Source organism: Physeter macrocephalus, chromosome 16 (assembly GCF_002837175.3).
Source record: "Physeter macrocephalus isolate SW-GA chromosome 16, ASM283717v5, whole genome shotgun sequence".
Lineage (NCBI taxonomy): Eukaryota > Metazoa > Chordata > Mammalia > Artiodactyla > Physeteridae > Physeter > Physeter macrocephalus.
The window spans coordinates 100,355,258-100,378,066 of record NC_041229.1 but is presented as its reverse complement, the minus strand read 5'-3'; the positions used below and the strand labels follow the sequence as shown (position 1 = coordinate 100,378,066).

The window sequence follows — 22,809 nt, the reverse complement described above, 5'->3', positions numbered from 1 at the left end:
TATTTATTTGGCTGTGCTGGGTCTTAGTTGCGGCACTCATGATTCTCAGTGCGGCATGCAGGATCTTTAGTTGCATCATGCGAACTCTTAGTTGTGGTATGTGGGACCTAGTTCCCTGACCAGGGATCAAACCCAGGCCCCCTGCATTGAGAGCACGGAGTCTTATACACTGCTCCACCAGTGAAGTCCCAGTCATGGTTTTTTACATATTTAATTTTGTTTCAGTCGATTTGATGTGATGCTAAAATTGTCCCACTTTGGCCTCTTTATATGGATTCCTAAACTTTTTGTACAGCCCCTGGTGCTCTTTGAAGGCTCTCACCTTTCTGGTCCTTCAAGATTCCCAGGCTTATCTTGTGCATTTTTTGGCCCAGCCCTGAAATCAACCATCTCTTCAAGAATCTCTAGATCCTCTGGTGGGAAATGGTGTTTAGAGGCCACAGGCTAGGCCTCAGGAGAGTCACTGTTATCAAGTTGCCATTGCTTCTAGGCTTTTCAGTGGCCAGACCCAGAAAGTAGAGATTTTCTTTAAAAAAGAAAAAGGAAAATAATTAATTGGTACCAACTTATACTTCCAATTCAAGTTTTAAGACCGCAGGGTTTTACTTAAGCTTTTTTGTTTTTATACGTAAACATCTTTTCTCTCTTCCACTGAAAGGCTTGCTTCGTAACAACATTAGCATTAGTTACTTACTTGCTTTAACCTGTAACATACATGAGATACTTTCAAAATAACAGTAGCAATATCACCAACAATAAGGTGTTGGGTATAGTTTCAGATTTCTTTGGTTTTTTGTATTTGGTTTGGTTTTGGAGGGAGGGTGTTTTTGTTTGTTTGTCTGTCTTTGTCCTTAGAAGATATCCCACTCTGAATGTAGGTCAAAATTCTGCATTTTAAAGCCACTTAAGTAATGTTTTGTTCTGTGCGGCTAGGTCACCAACTTGATAGAATTAGGCTCATTTGTCTTAGTTCTCAATTTCGACAAATGTGTTTGTTTATCTCTTTTTTGATTCTGTAACACATTTACATGGTTGCAAAGTCAAACTGTAAGACGAAAAATCACAGTTCTGTCCCTGCCCCTCCCCCATAAATTACAAATTTTTTTTTAGTTTTTGGTTTATTCTTCAACTCTTTCTTATTGAAAATAGACATATATGTGTATGTAAAAGTAACAAACTATAAGCACTTTTCTGGTTCCCCTTTTTTAAAAACTAAACAGTACACCCTGAAGATCTCACCCATTCCACGCCTCTCTCCATCTGCATTATGCCTAGTTGTTCAGATGCCCTGTGCCTTATTGAACACTCCCCCTCGTGGAGGGTCACTACAGGTAAGTTTCTAATCTTTTGCTTTTACAAACAGTGTTGCAGTGAATGGCTTGTACTTATGTCTTTTTGTATTTTTGCCAGTGTATCTTTGGGATAGGTCCCTAGAAGTAGAATTGCCGAGCTAAATGGTATAGTGTGTGTTCACTTGCTAGTTGCCGTCAGATCCCCTCCGTAGGGACTGAACCACCAAAACTGAATTTTAACAATGTGCAAAAATGAGTAGGAAGACGCAGCACCCAATCTATCACCCACCTGGTGACCAGGCCAGCCTCCCGTTGTTCTGCCCAAGGGACAGGCCTGGATAGATCTCACGGAGGAACACCCAGGTCCTGGGAATCCTGGAAGGAACCATAAAACTCCGTCATCTTTACTTCGGCTGGAATAACAGTTTAACAGGTAACCCTGTTCATCTCAGGCTGAGCAGGAGCTCTGAGTGGTCTTTTTTGTCTTCTCTGACTGATAAGACAGAAGTTATTTCTTTGCGTGCTTGGTTCCGTAGAGAAAATGTTTCAAGGCATGGATCCAGTGGGGAATTATATCAGATGCTCACTAAGTGGACAATATTAAATTCATTGGTTTATATGACCCTGGTAATCTTTCTTTACAAAAGGAAGGAAAATTAACATGCTTAAGATGCACTCGGTCTCTTTCTCATTCGACCAACATGAATTGAACCCCCTCTCTGTCCCCCCTCTACTCCCACCTCTAGGCCAGAAATACATCCCTCCACAGCCTGCAGGCTGCATCCAGCACACAGTTAGTTGTTTGAGGTTTGGCTCACACTATGTTTTGAAAAAAAAAAAAAAATTTAGTTGCTAACATTTAAAATCAGGGGATTTTACATAAATATCCAGACTTCTGACTTCTCTTGAAAACTTGCCAACCAGCCTGCTCTCCAGGATGGCAGCCGCGGGTGGGAGCCGAGGAGAGACTGCCCCCAGTGGTAGGGCATGGGCTGCCCCGATTCGCTGATGCCCACCCAGCCCTTCCATTCATTTCTGCTGCCTCCTGGGTCATGAGTTTGTGAGAACTGCCCAAGACTGCTAGCTCCCTGAAGATAAGGACCTCCTGTGTCTTACGTGACTTTGACTTTCCTGCATCTACCCCGGACCCTAGCACACAGGGTCCTCCGTGTATGTTTGTTGGACGATATAAAGCATCTTGTGGATGCATGTATCACATTTCTCTCAACAGTGAAACTGTGCAATTGTAATACTACTCTAGCCCAGATCTTTGATGCAGATTGACATCCTAGGTGCCCCTGATCTGTGCCATCCGTCCCACTACGTAAAGCCACTCGTATGTCACTGGGCTGCCCCTAAAGTCTTCACTTTGCCATTTGAACTCTTTTCCTCCTAGCAATCTCCTCTCCAGCTGAGGACAGCAACACACGCTTCATGAAGTTGCTCGGAAGACCACATGAGATCATGAATGGCCCCAAGCATGGCCCCTAGCATTTACTTTTATCACGTTATTAGCAGTGTTTTATCTCCAAGGCGGCAACAGTCTCCCCACTCTTAGTCCTTGCAGCTTAGTTTGGTTTTTCAGCCAAGCCCCAAGGAAGAGATTACAGTAGAAATCTCTGTATTCTGAGAATTTTCCAAGTCCACTCCCCACAGACACTGAGGGAGGTAAAGATTTTATCGAGAGGTTCGTATTTCTAATCAGATCCATTAATGGCCTAAAGGGGACAATTAGGGCATGTCAGAGCATATATAACTAGGAGCCCTTGGCCACCACTGCATGCTCAGAACTCACTCTTTCCTGAGTACTTGGGCGCAGGAAAGAAGCATGAAGTGGCTTGGGATCCTTGGGCTGGTGGCCCTCTCTGAGTGCCTAGTCATGTAAGTATGGGGACCGTAAGTGGCATCATCTCTCTTTCTGGGGTTTTCCTTGTCCTCTTATTCTTCCACCCATCAGGGTTAGAAGGGAATGTAATCATTCCCTGACAGTCTTGAAGTTCAACTCTCACTTATTGATGAGTACCTTGCCATGGGCAACGTGGGGCCCAAGGGTCTTGGGGTAGGCCTGCAGGGCTGCACAACTCTGGGGGTGCCAGTCACATCATGACTTATGTGAAAATGACACTCCTTGGAATTGCTCAGTGCACAACCTGTGCAACTCTAAGTGTGGTCCTATGAACAGCATTTTCCTGTGATTGCTTCTAGGTCTTCTCTCTGCTCTCTCTCCATTTCTGTGTGTATGTGTCTGTGTCTTCACCTCTGTATCTCTCTCTTTTATCTCTCCATCCTCTTTGGATGTCTCTGTGCATGCAGAAATCTCCGAGTTTTCAGTTTTTTTGTTTTGTTTCGTTTTGTTTTTTCTACTTTGACTCTTCCTTGCTTCTCTAGCTTCTTAATTTCCCTAATATTTCCCCATCTCCTGGCTTCCTCTCTCACCCCTCTCTTCTGCTTGAGCCCTGGAGAAAGATCTGGGAGGCTACTTCTAGGCTGATTTACCTCTAACAAGCAGTGTGACCACAGCCAAGTCACAAATTTCCTGCATTTCAAATTCCTCCCCTGTAAAAAGAGGGTAATGATCCCCCTTCAAACTTCTTCCCAGAGCTTCTTAGAAAAAGATACAGTGGGATGGCAGTAGCAATGGGAATGGCTGTCATTGCTGACACTTCTTACGTATCAGGTACATTATATACATCATCTCACTTAATACCCAAAGCATTCTATACGGGCGAGGGGGGTTATTATATTCCACGTTTTTACCTATCGATGGGGAAACTGACTCCAAATTGTCATGTGGCTTACCCAAGATTAAACAACAGTACCTGTATTCAAACCTAGGTATTTGCCATCGTCTTTGCATAGCGTCCTGATAATGAGAGGACACTCATAAAAAATGCTTGGAAAATACACAGTGCCATTACAATGCAAGGTATGACAGTCACACTATAACACAGCTGATTGCTGCCCCTTCTCTGTTTCCTATCCCCAATGCTCGGTGAAAGAATCCCTCTAACAAAGACCAAGACCATGAGAGAAACCCTCAGGGAAAAAAACTTGCTGACAAACTTCCTGGAGAGGAACACTGACGACAGGTCCCAGAATGTCGCTCATGACCCAAAATTGTCTCTTCATCCCCTGAGGAACTACCTGGATGTGAGTGTGGTGGGCGGATGGCACTCTACAGCGCCCCGTGGTGCTCTGGCCTGGCACTGGGGTTCATCTGGAGGCGCCAGGTGGGGTGTTGGGGCTAGGGCTCCTGCAGGAAGCAGAAACACTGGGGAATAGGGACCCCATCCCCAGACAAGAAGGCACTCTCATCCTCAACTCTTGGTCTGTGGTAACTGGGCCCAGCAATGACCAGGTGGCAGGTAAACATCCATTTCTTGCCAAAGGTATGTCATTAGTTTGAGAGAGATTGTTCCTCCTGAACTCGGTGAGCCACTGAGTTACAGATGAAAGGTAAGCCATGTCAGATCAGAAGATAAAGCCAACTGCAAATCAAGAATGAAACCCCAGGCAGACAAAGTTCAGCCTCCGCAGATCCAAGAAGGACACCAGTAAAAAGTTACTGAGCCCCTATGGCCTGTGACGCCATAAAAATCTAACACTATGGTTATTGTTATTGATTTTAAAAAAAGGTCTCATCTCTTCATCAGGAATGCATAGGACAGCCTGAGTGATAGGCAAAGAATAAATACATGTCAAATAAAAGGGCCAGCAGCGTGGTGGTGATAGGACATGGTCTGAGTTTAGAGGAGGTGGCCTGGGGTGACCTAGGAGGGCCAACTGGAGAAAGACACAGGCTGGGCCTTAAAGGGGAGACTGGAGAGCTTCTCAAATGAACGCACCGGGACTCGCCTGGAGGTCCAGTGCTTAAGACTCTGCGCTTCCACTGCGGGGGGACCGGGTTTCATCCCTGGTCAGGGATCTAAGAGCCCGCATGGATAAAAAAAAGAAAAAAATCAAATGAAGGCACCGGTCTGAGCAGAGGCTGTGAGGTGGGGCGGTTGGAAAGTGATCTCAGGAGACACGGGACACCTCGAGGGAAGCAGCATTCTGGGAATCGAGGGCGGCCAGGGCGGCCAGGCCTGACCACACCACCCCTCCCCGGCCCCTGTAGCTAGCCTATGTCGGCAACATCTCCATTGGAACGCCCCCTCAGCCGTTCAAGGTCGTCTTTGACACCGGCTCAGCTGACTTGTGGGTGCCCTCCATCTACTGCGACAGTGTCCCCTGCTGTGAGTACCTGCCCCCCCCCGCCCATCTTGTACTCCCCTTGCCACCCCCTTCTCCGTCCTTGGCACCTGACGGGCACACATCTCTTGTGTCCGCAGATACACACAAGGTCTTCAACCCTCACAAGTCCACCACCTTCCGGCTCTCGGGCATGCCCGTCGACCTCACCTACGGCTCCGGGAGGATGGTTGGATTTCTTGGCTACGACACCGTTCGGGTAACTGGAAACCAGAAGCCGAGTCAGGGCTGGCCCTGGGAACGACCGCTGCTTACAAAACAGATGCAGGGCCAACTGGGAGGGCCCGTCTTTCCCAAAGTCCCCTAGTGGCTGGCCGCCCACCCCACAGTGCTGTGTCCCCGGGGAGACAGTGTCCCTGCTGACACACAAACTCCCAGAATGGCTGCCCAGAGAGTGGCTAGGGGTGTGGATTTGCAGCTGCTTTGCCCATGAGCAGCTCAAGGTTCGTTTTGCTGGGAGCAGGGAGAGAGGGGAAAAAAGCACCCACTCTTATATCCTCAGACTGTGCTAGGTACTTTCATGGTAACAACTCGTTTACTCCTGCAGCAACCCCACACAGCAAGTGCTATGATTAGCTCCATTATACAGATGAGGGAACCGAGGTGCAGAAAGCCAGGGCCTCGCCAAGGTCAGGCATCAGAAAAACGGTGCCGCTGGGCTGGCCAGTCAGGATTCGTGCAGGTGTGCGGTATTTGGGGAGAGGCTAAAACGGATCTTGGGCCCTTGGGGGGAACTGAGGGCTTCGGGAATCCGGACAGGGAAAGCAGGGGGCCACAGATGTGGGAGGGGCCTGCTAAATGGGGGCCCGTAAGACGGGGCCTGTGAGTGTCTAATAAAAAGTATGGCCTGCATCCCCCAAAGGGCCTGAGTTCTCTCTCTCTCTCTCTCTCTCCTCTCTGTCACACACACACACATACGCACACGCACACACACATCCCCAAAGCGTGTTTCCCAGGCAGAATATTCATAAGAACCCTGGCAGCGACATTGTAAAATGGGCTTCTGTCTTCCTGGGCAGATGCAGAATCCATGATGCACTGCAATGAATTCAGTCCATTTCGGTCATCAGATCATAGTGACGCCAAAGAGAAGACTATCCAGCTCTCTACTCATTTGGTCCTCGAGTGGGAACCATTTGGTCCTGTCCTGAGTCCGTTTTTCCACCTGCACAGAAAGCATGTGGCCAGTTTGACTCACTTCACATGGTGTTTGCGGGAGGAGCAAGTGTTGGTTAAAAGCCACAGCCCCGCACCAATGGAACCCAAATTCCAGTCCCAGCTTGGTCTAACCATCTAAGGTCAACCCAGGGCACAGCCAGGCCTCAGTTCCTCTCTGTGGTTCTCATGGCATCTCCATCCCAGCCCAGTCCCCGCCCCACTTCCCAAACCTTTATGTGGGATCTTTCTCTTCTCCCATAGATCGGGAAACTTGTCGATGTGGTCCAGCCGTTTGCCCTGAGCCAGTCGCAGTTTGGGATGGAACATGCACCCTTCGATGGCATCCTGGGCTTGGGCTACCGCAGCCTCGCCATTCAAGGGACCACCCCCGTCTTCGACAACCTGAAGAGACGAGGCCTCGTTACTCAGCCTGTCTTTGCCTTCTACTTGAGCACGTAAGTCTGAACCGGACCAGCGCCCTACGTCAGCTGTAAGGTGCTTTCAGGTGCATGAACAGCTGTAGTCCACCTGATCCAGAAGTTTCCTGAGAGACAGTCGAGCCCGGGATGACTACGGCCCCAGGGCCACATCTGGCCCTGCCCCTGGTTTTTGTAAATAAAGTTTGATGGGGACGCAACCATGCTCACGGGCTCAGGGGCAGAAGCTTGGTCCAGGGGGTGTGAAGGGAGGAGCGAGGGCGGCGGGAGGCGTCAGGATGCAGGTTGGGGGAAAAGGCAACAGGATGTGCTGATGGATTTGATCTGGAAGGAAGGAGAGGGACGGCGGGAAGGTTTCCTCCCAACGTTTCACCGGGAGCCCAGAAGCGGCTACACAATTCGCAGGCACCAGCGCGAAATGAAAACGTGGGACCTCTTGTTCAGAAAGTATTAGGAAATTGAAGACAGGGAGAGCAGGGGCGCAGGGCCCTGCTGAGGGTGAGGCCCCATGGATGGAACAGGTCACACACACTCATTAGTCGGTCACCGACCTCGGACAGGTCCTCAATCCCTCCGGGCCTCAGTTTCCGTCTCTGTAACATGGGGACCCTAGTAGTGCCTCGGATGGGGGGAGAAGCACAGCCCTCAGACAGCGCCTGCCGTTATTCTCCTACAACGAGCCCTCCCCCTTCCTTCTCTCCTCAGCCAGAAGGAGAATGGGAGCATGGTGATGCTTGGCGGGGTGGACCACAGGTACCACAAAGGAGAGCTCCAGTGGATACCAGTGTCCCGACCCCACTACTGGCAGATAACCATGAACCGGTAAGCCTGTCCCTCTGCGGGCCACCCCAAGCGACGCCCCACACGTGCACACGGACACATGCAGACACACAAATAAACGCAGACACACAGTCACACACACAGACATACGCTCCACCCCCAAAGACACATGTATAAACACACACCTAGGCACACATATGAACACGCACAGGCACACAGATACATACACAAACACACACACAGATACACATACACACACACAGACACACAGGTACACACACCACCCATGGGTTCATAATCACGCCAGGCCCCTGACCAGGGCTCTGACCAGGGTCCTGAACAGGGTTCAGGGAGACGTGTGCAGCCCAAGACGGCTGCACCCACCACATGGTGAGGCAGGGAGCACAGTTTGAAGACCCTAAAGTGCAGTGACAAGAGGATCAGGCAGGAGTTCACCAGCCTGAACAGGGTTGTGATAAGCTGACCAACTGTCTAGGGCTACCCGGGACCGAGGGAGTTCTCACTACACAAAACTACCAGTTTCAAAACAGGGAAAGTCCTGGACAAACCAGGAAAACTGGTTTCCTTAGGGAGAAGCTCCCGGGCAGTGGAGAGAGGTTGGCTGCATTCTTGAGACCTGAAAGCAACTCATACAAAGAGACACTCCCCCCACCCATACCCCCCCCACCCCATCCCCGGCACACAGTGGGGCAGGGGCTGTGACAGAGATAATCAGGAAGCCGGAATCCAGGAGTGGCCTGAGAGCAAGGGGCAATAATTGACAGGATTCTGAGTGATACCCTCAGACAAAAGCTTACGTGTCCTTTGGAGGCCCCCTGAGCTAGCTCAGGCATCGCCTGGCCAGGGGCCTCAGTGTCTGAGCTGTGTGAGTGGGCCATGCTGGGAGACAACCTCTCCCAGGGCAGCCTGTGTCTCCGACACCCCTACTCTCAGCATCCGCTGCCCCGGAGAACCTCCATCTTCACTGGTGGGTGGACCCACTATTGGTCACACAGCACATACAGGGCTCTGGTTGTTCCTCATCCATTTTTTCATTCATTCAACAAACATACATTGTGCATCCGCTGTGTGCTAGGCACTTGAGAGAGGCACTGAGGCTACAACTTGCCCTTACATCTAGTAAGGCAGACGTACATGAAACGAGTCACACACGTAATAATGAATTTCCACTTCGCTACATGCTAGAAATGAGGAACCGTCTACAGAGAGTGACCAAGACAGGAGCCTGATCTAGTCTGGGGAGGAAGACTTCCCTGAAAAAGTGACAAATAAGCTGGCACCTGGAAGATGAGGAGAAATTAGCTAGACAAAGGGGATGGGGGTCTTCTAGGAAGGGCGACCAGCACATGCCAAGGCCCTGAGGCACCAAAGAGCCTGATGCATTCAGGAACTGAAAGGAAGTCAACGACGCTTAGGTGACCAGAGCAAAGGAAAACAGAGTCAGGGCATGAGCTGAAGGGAGACAGTCAGGGAGGGGGGCAGTCGTGGGGGGAGACTTCAGAGTGATCCTGGTGTCCACTTTGTCCCACTGTCTCTCAGCATCACCATGAACGGTGTGGTTTTTGGTTGTCTCCATGGCTGCGAGGCTATTTTGGATACCGGGACCTCGTTGGTGCTTGGCCCAAGCAAACTGATCACTGACATCCAGAAGCTCATCAGCGCCAGCCCAGTCGGTCACGAGGTGAAGGGTCCTGCCACAGGGTCACCCCGGGGCTCTCCACACACCAGGGAGCACCTGGGCCAACCCCTCTCCCTCTTTCTCTAACAGTATGCGGTTTCATGTAGCTCTGTGGCACGCCTGCCTCCTATCATCTTCACCATCAACGGCAAGGACTACCCAGTGCCCCCTCAAGCCTACATCAGAAAGGTGAAGGGCCAACCCTGGTGGAATTGCAGGAACCCTTGGGCTCCTGCTTGCGGGAGGGGGCCCTGTGCAGGCCATGCCACACCACTGCAGATGCCACAGAGCCCCTGTGGCTGGGCCAGTGCCTCCCACAAAACCAACCACTTGAGAGTAAGGGGCAGTCTAGGACTTCCATCATCCTGAAATAAATGGGACACCACCCCGTGCCGGCCTGGTGCGAGGCACAAGGAGAAGGGAACACTAAGGGCCTCTGCCCTCAAAGAGCTTCCGTTCAACCAGAGCCCTCAGACAGATGAACACGGAAAGTCAGCTCTAGCAATCCCTGCAATAGGCCAAGTGACAAGTGGGGTGGGTGGGCACAGTCTCAGTGTGTTGTCCCGCCGTAATGGTTAACGGTCTCCCTCCCACCTCGAAAGTGTCCTGGTTCGGACGACAAATTACATGGTTACCCTAGTCCTCGCCTGCAACTTCCCCTTGCTAAGCCCCAGTTCCCACTCTGTGAGTTGGGGTACCAGACCCCTCTGTGGGGAGGCTGCATGCTCACGTGAATTAAGGGTGCACAGTGACTGCATGGCCCTCGCACAGGGTCGAGGCTTAATGTCAGCTCCCTATGGGAGTTCAGAGGAGGCTGATGGGCTCAAGGAAGGCTTTGAGGAAGAGAGGGAATTTCAGTCATTCTAAACCCCCAGCCTCATGGAGGCCCGAGGAGGCCTGCATGCGTCCAGGCAAATCTACACTGGACCCCATGCAGATGGCACCCCGGGGGCGGAGCCAAGGGGTGCCGGGTGCAGATTACAGCCATGAGGGCTCTCCACAGGGGAGCACAGGGTAAGTCACCCAACCCGGCCTGGAGAGGCCAGGGAGGGTGAGCGCGGGGCCGGGAAGCCTTCCTAGAGGGGCTGAGCACAGTCTCTACGAGCGGGTCTGGGGAAGAGGGAGAAGCAAAGGCATTCCCTGCAGAGAAAACAGAGAGCATGGGTCAGAAGGAAAGAACCAGCACAGTATGAGGGGAACTACAGGCCATTCTTGCTCTCTTCTTTAAAATTTTATTCAAGTATAGTTGATAGACAATGTTGTGTTAATTTCTGCTGTACAGCAAACTGATTCAGTTATACATATATTTGTATTCTTTTCCGTATTTTTTTCCACTACAGTTTATCACGCGATATTGAATAGAGTTCCCTGTGCTATACAGTAGGACCTTTTGGTTTATCCATCCTCTCTATAGTACGTGGCATCTGCTAATTCCAAACTCCCAGTCCTCCCCTCCCCAGCGCCTCTCCCTCATGGCAACCACATGTCTTGGCCGTTCTTGGTCTTGGATGGGCACCCCACTTCCGCAGCTGCTGAGAGAGCCACTTGGTTCTTACCAAAGGAGGGAAATAAAACCGAGAAGCTGCCGGCTCTGGATGCCGAGAGGGTGGCAGGTAAGGGCTCAGGCTGACTGGTGTGCATTTCCGTCTCCCCCAGAGCCTTCGGGGCTTCTGCCTCAGCAGCTTGGCAGGGGGCACAGAGAACATAAGCCGGTCGGAGACCTGGATCCTGGGCGACGTCTTCCTGAGGCTGTATTTCTCGGCTTACGATCGGGGAAAAAACAGGGTTGGCCTGGCTCCCGCAGTGTAAAGGCTGGGGCCGCTTCAGCAATCAACCAGCCCCCCTCCAAACACACACTCGCTCACACGTAGGGCACTCCCACCCAGGGATGGCGGTGGAATGTGTTTGGTGCTCTGCAAAGCCCCATTCTCAGCAAAGAATAAAAGTTTCCGTTCTCAACGGTGCTAACACAAATGAGTGCCTCTCTTTGGGTCGGGGAGGTGCATCATAATCGGGCAGGATCCAGAACCTAGTCTGAACCACAAGTGAGAGGAGCCCAACTCCAACTGGCTTCAAGGAAAGGGGAGACTTACTGGAAGGACACTGGGGATCCGGGACACAGGAACCACAGCAGATGCAAAGATCTCAGTGACTGGACCCAAGAAATCAGCAGCCATCAGCTCCCTCCTTCTCTCCCTCACTCTTTCCCGTCTCTCATCTTTGATTCTCTGAGCGTGACAACTTTCTTCCCTCACACTTCTACACATATATCCCTAACGCGTCTAATCCCTAAGGAAAGAAGCTCAGAAAAACCTCAGGATACCAAGGAGGGCTCTGATTGGTCCACCTCAGATCATGTGTCCAGCCCTGGACCAACCATCCTGGCGGGGGGCTTGGGGGTACTCTGATTGGCTTTACTTGATCACGTGGCCTTGCCCAACGTGACTGACAGTCTCCTGCAGCACCACGTGACTGCAGCTGGGGCGAGGCAGCCGCAAAGGAAGTGGCGGGGGGTGTTCTAGACAGACGAGTTGTGATGGCCCCCACCAACTCCGCCCCCTCCTCCTTCAGAGGGATGGTAACGGGTAATAAAAATAGATTCTACTCTTCCCATCTCACAGGACCTTTGGCAGTGGCCTTCTGCTCCAGGGGGGTTCTGGGTGAGGCCCTTGAAGCTGAGATGGTTCCCCCTTGTCCCCCACCCCAGTCACCAGCTCTCTGCCACCGACACGTGCAGTGTCCTTTCCAGTCCCACTTCCCACGTGACGGGCCGTGCGGATCCCCGAGCCATGCCCACCCCTCGAGGGCCCAGCATGCTCCGTCCCGTGGCCTCCAAGGCTGCTGGGGAGGATGCCACGCCTGTAAAGGGGCCCCAGGGCGCACTCAGCCTTCAGCCTTTCTGAGCTCCCTCCGGGGGCAGAGCTACAAACCACTGGTTCGAGCTGCCATAGCTTGGCACATTTGGAGTGGAAGCATCACTTCTTCCCACCTGGAAGCAGAGGCCCAGGCTGGGGACAGCAGGGGTCAGAGGTGGAGGGAGACCCACATGAGAGAAGGAGCAGAAAAGAACAAACACGGTGGAAAACACACCCGACGCAATGCACACTATGGGCCTTTACTCGGGCAAGACAAATCAGCGAAAGGGACGACTCCCTTCCTTCCTCATCTTTTCATTCAGGACAGATTTACTGAGCACCTACTATGTGCCACGTGCTGTGGTGGACCCCAGGGATAGAGGGCTGGGTTAGGAACCCACCACCGATTCATGGAGACAGATAAAGAGACAACCCCCGATGGGGAGGGCCAGATGGAGAAAACAACACAGGTGTGGGTAGGGGGCCAGAGGAGTGAGGAGCTTCCTCTTCAGGGATCAGGGAAAGGCCGCAGTAGGGCGAGAGGGGGGCATTAACTTCAGTCTAGTCACCCCACCCTGAAACACACCCCTAAGCCTTGCAGTTACCTTCTCTGTGCAGATCTGCCGTATGTCCACGATTACGTGTGCCTGGTCCCTCTGGGATGGCACTGGATTATGATCGGCTTGAGGTGGGTGAAAGAGGACTGGTTGTGAGCTGATGAAGGGGGAAAAGGTGAGAGCAGAAATGGCTTTTTTTTTTAGACAGTAAATATCATGCACTGGGCTTAATGGAGACTCAAGTGAACAGTTTGTCAAACTCATTTTCCAAGTGGTCTTCATGGAACCATAAGCAATGTCTCTGTTGGCGAGAAACTACCAATAAGAGTAAGAATAATAGCTCTGGTTAATTACATATGCCATTGCACTGTCTCCCCATGAGCCCCTGCGGGCCATGACCCCCATTGTACAGATGAAGGAAGTCTCCTCCAATGTTCTGGCTCCGGTACTGGTTACAGGCACATAGTAGGCCCTCAATAAATACATGTTGAATAAATGAATGGATGAATTAGTAGATGCTTCCACTGGAACGCACTGCTGCATCCATGTCGGGAGACATATGGTGTCAGCATGGCTTACTGCCATAATATCAAGCAGAAAAAGTCAGGCTTTGCTTCCCTAGATGAGCCTAAGGCCAGGGCTGGAGCTGTGTCTGTTAATGAGCCCACTGTTCCTGAGGCTCTATATTTGTAGCCTGTGCTACCAACATGAGGATAAATTCTCATCTTCATCAACTTTTTAATTTTATTTATATTTTTTTGTCTGTGCTGCATAGCATGTGGGATCTTAATTCCCCAACCAGGGTCAAACCCATGTCCCCTGCGTTGGAAGTGTGGAATCTGAACCACTGGACCGCCAGGTTAAGTCCCAAAGTCTGACCTTCGAAGCAACAATCTTCCCCGACCTTCCACTTTTATCCTTTACCCAATGCAGACCAAAGAGATTTATAGCCACCGGTGAGAGAAAAGGTAGAAAAAACAGGGAAAGACAGATCTTAAACACTTCTTGAAAGAGTGTAAATTAGTACAATCTTTTTGGAACGACTTGTTCTTAAAAGATGTGTGGTCTTTGTCCCAGTAATTTTGCATCTAAGGTTTATGCTAAAGCGATGACCAGAAGCACCTTCAAACATAAATAAGCAGGGATGTAGCCCTCAGAGTCGCCTACAAAAGGGAGAATTTGGGGCATCCCAGGCCCATTAAACATAAAGTGTCCACAGCATAGATAGGCCATCATGCAACCAACCGCCTTAAAATTGTGTTTCAGCAGAATATTTAATGTTATGAGAAATCATTCCAAAATGACCTTGAGAAAAAAGAACAGAATACAAAACAGCATGATCCCAGGTTTGCTAAGCACATGGAAGACAGTGCAGCGTACTCGCCAGGCATGTACATCCTGGAGCTTTTCTGCCTGGGTTCAAATCCCACCTCTGACCCCTACCAGTCATGTGACCTTGATAAGTTCATCTCTGGACATCAGTTTCCTATCCTGTAAATCTGGGATAAGGATAGTTCCTCCCTCACCAATCATCAAGAAAATGCAAATCAAATGACAATGAGATACCATCTCCCATCTATTAGGATGGTCATTATCAAAAAACCAAAGATAACAAGTGTTGAGGAGGATGTGGAACCCTGTACACTGTTGGCGGGGATGTAAAATGGTGTAGCCGCTGGATAACAGAATGGAGGTTCCTCAGAAACTTAAAATGAGAATCACTATTTGATCCAGCAATCCCACTTCTGGGTATGTATTCCAAAAAATTAAAATCATAATCTCAAGGGGATTTTTGTCCTGTCATGTGCATTGCATCATCATTCACAATAGCCAAGATGTAGAAACAACTTAGCTCCATCAACAGTTGAATGGATAAAGGAAATGTGCTAGAGATATACAATGGAATTTTTTTTTTTTTTTTTTTTTTTTTTTTTTTTTTTTTTTGCGGTACGCGGGCCTCTCACTGTTGTGGCCTCTCCCGTTGCGGAGCACAGGCTCCGGACGCGCAGTCTCAGCGGCCGTGGCTCACGGGCCCAGCCGCTCCGCGGCATGTGGGATCCTCCCGGACCGGGGCACGAACCCGCGTCCCCTGCATCGGCAGGCGGACTCTCAACCACTGCGCCACCAGGGAAACCCTACAATGAAATATTATTGAGCGTTTAAAAAAGAAGGAAATCTTGCCATTTTTAACAACATAGATGAAACTTGAGGACGTTATGCTAACTGAGATAAGCAGGACAAATACAGAAGGACGAATACAGTATGATTCCACCCATATAAGTTATCTAAAATAGTCAAACTCATAGAAGCAGAGAGTTAAATGATGGTTGTCAGGGGTCAGGGAGGGGGGAAATGTGGAGTTGCTATTCATCTGGTATGAAGTTTCAGTTACACAAGCTGAGTAAGTTCTAGAGATCTGCTGTACAGCTTGGTGCCTATCGTTAACAATACTGTATCGTGCACTTGACATTTTGTTAAGACAGTAGATCTCATGTTAAATGTTATTACTACAATAAATAAATAAACACATAAATACCTTTTAAAAAATGAATAGTCCTTTTTTTATCAGAGAAATGCAATTTATTTATTTTATTTTTATAAATTTATTTCTTTATGTAGTTATTTATGGCTGTGTTGGGTCTTCGTTGCTGCGCGCGGGCTTTCTCTAGTTGCGGTGAGCGGGGACTACTCTTCGTGGTGGTGCGCGGGCTTCTCATTGCAGTGGCATCTCTTGTTGCAGAGCACGGGCCCTAGGCACACGGGCTTCAGTAGTTATGGCACACGGGCTCAGTAGTTGTGGCTCGCGGGCTCTAGAGCACAGGCTCAGTAGTTGTGGCACACAGGCTTAGTTGCTCCGCGGCATGTGAGATTTTCCTGGACCAGGGCTCGAACCCGTGTTCCCTGCATTGGCAGGCGGATTCTTAACCACTGCGCCACCAGGGAAGCCCTGAATAGTCCTTTCTAATTGGAGGGAAGGGAGTAGAGTTTGACTGCCAATATGTGCAGGGTTTCTTTCTGGGGTGTTGAAAATGTTCTAAATTTAAATCATGATGATGGATGTACAACTTCATGAATATATGAAAAACCACTAAACTGTACACCTTAAATGGTAGAAATTATGATATTTGAAATACAACTCAATCAGACAGATGTATAGATATACAGGAAAGAATAGTCCCTAAGCCTTCTAGAGCTATAGTGAGGATTACATTAATATCTATAGAAAACCTTTAGGACAGTGCCTGACACACAGTATCATGAGCTGTTATTCTTTCCCTCGTACACCAGAGAAGGACCACATGTGTGTAACAGTGGTTATATACAGATGGTAGCAATATGGGCAGTTTTTCCCCTTATCTTATACTTGTCTTAGGTTTTTCAGGAATGGCGTTTAAGATCAGGGGAAAGCTGAGCATTATTCTATAAAAGACAGAGGCTTCCGACAAAGAGAGGACCTTCTCTTTGCTGGAGTTGCCTGAGGGAGCAAATTGATTCCCATAGAAAAAGCATCCTGGAACGGGTGGTGAAGCACTGACATCTAGTGGCCGAGATGGATATTGCAGACACATTCCGCATGGTCTTACCACTCTGCCGGGGGACCTGCCCATTGATTCCAAGTACTGATACTTGTAAGGGCTGATTAGCAACATGAAACCACTGTCACATCACCTCTCCCACATTTAGACCTGATAATCACACTTTGACAAATGGATTCCAAATATATATATTTAGCTATAAATATTGTCCCAGGGATTTGATTTATACCAGTAAAAGTTGGAAACCACCCTAGATTCTAACATCAGGGAAATTATCACCCAGAGGAATCAGCTCCTGGCTCTTAAAGTGATGAGTGTGGACTATGGCCATAGATTTGCAGCCTGAATCTCGGTTCACCAACACACTTACACTCCCTTCCTCACCTCCTTCAGATCAATAGGCAAATGACCCCTCCTCTATCTAAAATGTCAACCCTCCCTGCCCCCTCCCTTGCTTTCACTTTCCTCCCACATCACCATTTCACACACTATATCATTTATTTCTTTATCTTTGATTATCTGTGTCTGAGTATGAACTCATGAGAGCAGGGATTTGGGCTTGTCTTGATCCTTGATGAATCTCCAGTGCTTCAACTAGAGCCTGGGACACCATAAATGGTCAATAAATATTTTGGAGACAAATTTACGTGAAATCAATGTTAAGAAAACACCATGTCATTGGCTCGTGCTGAGTACAACTCTGCAAAAGCAAGAGGTATAAACATTGCCAACTGTATCAGTCTGCGTGGGCCGATACCAGATACCACAGACTGGGTGCCTTAAACAACAGACATTTATTTCCTCACAGTTCTGGAGGCTGGAAGTCCGAGATCAGGGTGTCTGCAGGGTTGTTTCTCCTAAGGTCTCTCTCCTTGGCGCGTAGACAGCAGTCTTCTCCCTGTGTTTTCATAGGGTGTTTCCTCTGTGGGTGTCTGTGTCTTAATCTCCTCTTCTTATGACACCTGTCAGATTGGATTAAAGTCCACCCTGGTGACCTCATTTAATCTTAATCATCTCTACCTCCAAATACAGTCATTCAGTAATACTGGGGGTTAGGACTTCAACATATGAATTTGTTGGGGGGTGGGGGACATGATTCAGCCGATAACACCAATAAACACAAAAAAACCCTGGGACGAGTCAAGAGAATACAGGAGTCAGCTTAAGGGACTCCCGTGGGCCAGATATGGGAAATTTCAGCATGAAAATAAATAATGATAATAATGGATTATAACTCACTGACTAAAACAAGTACCTGTGAGTCCATACCGATCAATAAATATAAACAGATAAATAAACAAATAAATAAATAAGATGAAAGGAAATCCCTTCCTTACCAAAGAATGACAATGTGAAAAATGTACGGACTTCCCTGGCGGTCCAGTGGTTAAGACTCCATGCTTCCACTGAAGGGGGCATGGGTTTGATCCCTGGTCAGAGAACTAAGATCCCGCATGCTGCATGGCACAGCCAAATAAATAAATAAATAAATAACTGAAATGTAAAAGAAACAACAGAAAATTACAACTCTACAAGCATCATTTCAATCATTGATTCAGGCAGAAATCCTCAATGGTTGCTTAAACTTCGGGTGAAGATTAGATGGGCCACAGGTTACTTACACATTCTCATAGTATCTCCCTGCTGAATACCTTCATAATCACAGCCCAATAACTGCAGTGGAGAAGTTTGGTGGGAGACACCACCTTCACCAAGTAATCAAAGTTAATGTCACCAGTAAAGGGACAAATCAACATCATGTGCCTCCTGATATGATGCACTGAGAAGGACACAGCATTGCTTCTATGATATTCCTGCTAAAAAACACATAGCCTGAATCTAACGGTAAGACAACATCAAACAACCCCAAACCAAGCGACGTTCTACAAAACTGGCCTGCACTTTTCAAAACTGTCAGCATCAGGAACACATGCAGGCTGAGGAGCCATTCCAGACTGAAGGGGAGTGAAGTGACGAGATAAGCAAAAATAATATGTGACACCTGGGTAAAATCCTGGAGCAGAAAAATCACTAAAAGGGACAATTTTAGGACAATTGACAGAATCTGAATACGTGCCATGTATTAGATAATGGTGTTGCATCGGTGTTAAATTTCCTGAATCTATGGTTCTGTAAGCAAATGTCTTTGTTCTTTGGAGAATCACACTAAAGATCAGGAGGAAAGGTCATGATGTCTACAACTGACTCAGATTATCTGAGCAAAATGTAGTAACTGTGTGTGTGTGTGTGTGTGTGTGTGTGTGTGTGTGTGTGTGTGTGTGTGCACGCGCGCAGAGACAGAGTAAATATGGTAAAATGTCAATAATGGGTGAATCTGGGTGAAGTATATATGGGAGTTTGTGGCCCTATTCTTGTAATTTTTCTGTAGATTTGAAATATTTTCAAAACAAAAAGTTTTTTTTAGGCACTTCCCTGGCAGTCCAGTGGTTAAGACTCCACACTTCCACTGCAGAGGGCGCGGGTTCGATCCCTGGTCGGGGAACTAGGATCCCGCATGCCACACGGTATGGCCAAAAAACTTAAAAAAATAAAAAGTTTTTCTAAAATTTTAGATGTTTCCTGCCAACAAAAAGAAAATGAAGGGACTATTCAAAAAAGAAAAGATTTACCTTAACAGAAAGACAAATACCATATGATGATATCACTTATATGTGGAATCTAAAAGACAGCACAAGTGAACCTATCCACAAAACAGAAACAGACTCACAGGCATAGAGACTTGTGGTTGCCGAGGGGGAGGGGGGTGGGGGAGGGAAGAACTGGGAGTGTGGGATTAGCAGATGCCAACTATTGTATATGGGATGGATAAACAACAACGTCCTACTGTAGAGCACAGGGGACTCTATTCAATACCTGTGATAAACCATAATGGAAAAGAATATGAAAAAGAATATATATATATATATATATGGGCCACTTTTCTGTACAGCAGAAATTAACACAACATTGTAAATCAACTACTTGTCAAGAAAATTTTTTTAATTTAAAAAGAAAAAAGAAAAAAGACTTACCTTAGGAAGGGGAAGTTATGAATGATTTCATCTCTCATAATGTTGTTCTAGTGCTTTGACCATAACAAGGTCACATTTCTTTCCTTCCCACAACAGAAGTGAGGAGAGAAGGGCCCTACATTTTTCTGTTGCCAACTATGGACCTATTTCATTCTATCAATGACCCAGCAGGCTAGGTTTTTGTTTTTGTTTTTGTTTTTGTTTTGCGGTTATCGGGCCTCTCACTGTTGTGGCCTCTCCCGCTGCGGAGCGCAGGCTCCGGACGCGCAGGCTCAGCGGCCACGGCTCACGGGCCCAGCCGCTCCGCGGCACGTGGGATCCTCCCGGACCGGGGCACGAACCCGCGTCCCCCGCATCGGCAGGCGGACTCTCAACCACTGCGCCACCAGGGAAGCCCCAGCCTAGGTTTTAATGCCCATTTTAGAAATGAGGACCGTGAGGCTCACAGAAAGGTCGCTCAAGGTCACTGACAAGGAGGCAGGAGGTGAACCAAGGCCCGACACCTGTTTATCAGCTCCGTCGTTACATTCTCCATGCTCTGGGCCAGGCCGGAGCAGGTGCTGCCATGAAAGGCTAGGAAGACCCTGTCCCTGTCCTGGGTTCACAGTCCACTGCGTGTGGTCAGGCCACAAGTGCGTAGCGCTGGGGGACAGGGCAGCAGAGGGGGATGGTGCTAAAACCTAAGGGAGATGGGAGCTACCAGGGGCCCTTTTTTCCCTTGGCCTCCAGATTCTTTCTCAGGGATCTGCCCTGCTCAGAGCCCAGGAGGCTGTCCACAGGCCCCTAGGGTGGGCCTAGAAGCCCTAGCGGAGATCGGAAGGTGGGGAGGGCACAGACACTCACTCCTGTGCTCTGTGACCCCAGCGCCTGCAGCCCTCTGCCTTCAGAACCCCAGGTTCTGGGACTTCCCTGGTGGTCCAGTGGCTAAGACTCCACGCTCCCAATGCAGGGGGCCTGGGTTTTATCCCTGGTCGGGGAACTAGATCCCACATGCATGCTGCAACTAAGCCCCGGCGCGGCCAAATAAATCAACAGATATTTAAGAACCCCAGGTTCTGATGTTGCCGTTCCCTCCCCGGCCCCTCCCCCCTCCCAGTGCCGCTGGCTCCTGTGCCCCTCAGCATCCCTCTTTGGGGTCACCCTGCTCGCCACCCCTGTACACAGCCCCTCCCTAAGTCTCTTCAATCAAACCTCTGGGTGGCCATCTGTTTGCTGCAAGGACTCTGACCCCTCTACCAGGTGAGGAGAGAGAAGCGCATTCAGAGGGAACAGCATGTGTCAAGGCCCAGAGGCCAGGGAGGGTGCCGCCCACTAGAAGTCAAATGGCCCAGGCTGACCTACGGGAAGACTGGAAGGCAAGCTGTTCCAGCCCAAGTCACAGCTCTCAGCACTGAACTGGGACTGTGACACCTCCCCTCCCTCCATCCACCACCCCTGCCCGTATGACCCACTGGTAGACGTCTGCCTACAGCCTTACCTGAGCCAACCATGGGGGCCGTGGCCTGGGGCAAAGGGGCCAGAGGAGACAGGCCTAGGGCTCCACTCCCCATAACACAGGTCCGCCTCCTGCTGCGAAAACTTGCGAGGCTGCTGTTGCTTGTACCACAGCCATGTGATTTCGGAGCCTCCAGCCAGGCTCGGAACCCTCCTCTACATTTCCTAGCGGTCCAAAGCTCATTCCACAGGGTCAGCTGGGGTGTTTGATGCTCAACCATTAGCCCAACGTGTGCCAAGTCCAGATCCCTGTGAAAATGTGATTCCCCCTGGGGGATTTTAACTTCCAATCCAAACATTATTAAGATAGATCAAATGCCTCCTCCTCCACAGCAGCCTCCTGGATGCACCCTGGAAGTGAGCTCCTTTTTCTAAGTGACCCATAGCACTTTGTCTCTTTTCAGTATCCTGCTCTAGTTAACTATTACTGTCATTTTCTGTCTTACAATGATTTTTAAATGGGTCTTATTCCTCCCATTCAGATGTGAACCCATTAAGGGCAAACTTCCCAGCTGATTCACCTCCACCGAGCCTACTGCCTCGCCTGTGGAATGAATGAATGAATGAAGAGATGAACCAGGCAAAGGAATCGTGAGGTGCCTGGGTGCTCAGGAGCCCGGCCACGGTGGGTGGTGCAAGGCAGGCAGGAGGGCATGAGAGGACGGCAAAGGCTTCCACTTCGACTGCGGCCTCATCCCCCAAATCAGCCAAGGCATGAAGTCGCCTGGAGCTGCTGCTGCCGCAGGCCCTTTGGGCAGGGAGGGCTGGGTCCCCCCCGCTGCCCTAAGAATGGCTTTGTCCACCTGGAGCAGGAACGCATTAAATACCCACCCCCGCACCCCCCTCACACCCAGCTCCCTCCGCTGTAACCAAACATGATAAAGATACCAGTCAGAAGCCAGGACCCAGGTCATCGCGAGAAAGAACAGGGCCTCCATCAAATCAGATTGGATCAGAAAATGCATAGAGGATCGGGTCCAGAGCTGTGCTCACCAGGGAGTAATGTGGCGTTAGAGATACGGAGAACACAGGAGATGGGGGCCGGTTGGGTGAGACCCATTATCAGCAGGACGAACCTTGACCTCCGTCCCCAAGTGGGGTTCACCCAGGCCACCATCTCCAGCGGGTTCGTGCTGCAGCCCTGGGCAGGTCCGGCTCAGAGGAGGCGCAGTGAGGAGGAGTGAGGGGCTGCGGGGGGCAGCGGGGGCCTTCTGGGAATCCCTTTGTCCCTGCTGTGGGACTCCAAGCCAATTCCTTGGTTACGCTCCAGTTCTCAGGAATTTTCCGTACCCTGGTTAATAACTCCATCCCCCGCCAGCCCACTCCCAGGTTCCAAACATTTCCTTGTCTGCTTCCAGTTAACCCTTGCTCGGCCCAGTTTCAAATTTCTGCCTCCCCCAAGGACTTCTCTTGCATTTTACCCAAAGCGAGTGTCAGAACCCTTTCTGAAGGCCGACCAGCCTGGTCGTGGGAGGTTGGGGTTGAGGCTCTGGCTATGCCTTTCCCTCCCCTGGACTCTGCGTGGGTATACTCCGGCTCCAGGAACTACTGCTTCCTCTCAGCTTCCTGCCTGTCCTCAAGAGCTTGGACCACAGTGCCCCGTGCCCCCCTAGTCAAGGACCCACAGAGTTGGGGTTATCAAAGCCCAGGAGGGTTCTCACTCCCCATGGTCCTTGCCCCTGAAGGCGAGCAGGCTCCTGCTGTCCCAGGGGGAAACT

General features: G+C 49.7%; 1 protein-coding gene and 1 long non-coding RNA gene across 2 annotated transcripts; one reads left to right on the top strand and one right to left on the bottom strand.

The window, feature by feature from the left end:
* Window positions 1–394: 394 nt before the first annotated feature.
* Window positions 395–11,289, bottom strand: LOC129391369 (uncharacterized). Its single transcript, XR_008615357.1, has 3 exons — window positions 11,174–11,289; window positions 1,582–1,667; window positions 395–526 (listed from the first exon to the last, which is right to left on the bottom strand). It is a non-coding gene; the product is annotated as an uncharacterized lncRNA (long non-coding RNA).
* On the top strand, window positions 3,073–11,540 carry LOC102978341 (pregnancy-associated glycoprotein 2-like). Its single transcript, XM_028501556.2, has 9 exons — window positions 3,073–3,173; window positions 4,292–4,442; window positions 5,410–5,527; window positions 5,624–5,742; window positions 6,963–7,156; window positions 7,844–7,960; window positions 9,479–9,620; window positions 9,708–9,806; window positions 11,274–11,540. The coding sequence occupies exons 1-9, from the start codon at window positions 3,073–3,075 to the stop codon at window positions 11,424–11,426; spliced, it is 1,194 nt and encodes a 397-aa protein (XP_028357357.1). The 3' UTR covers window positions 11,427–11,540.
* The last annotated feature ends 11,269 nt before the right edge of the window (window positions 11,541–22,809 follow it).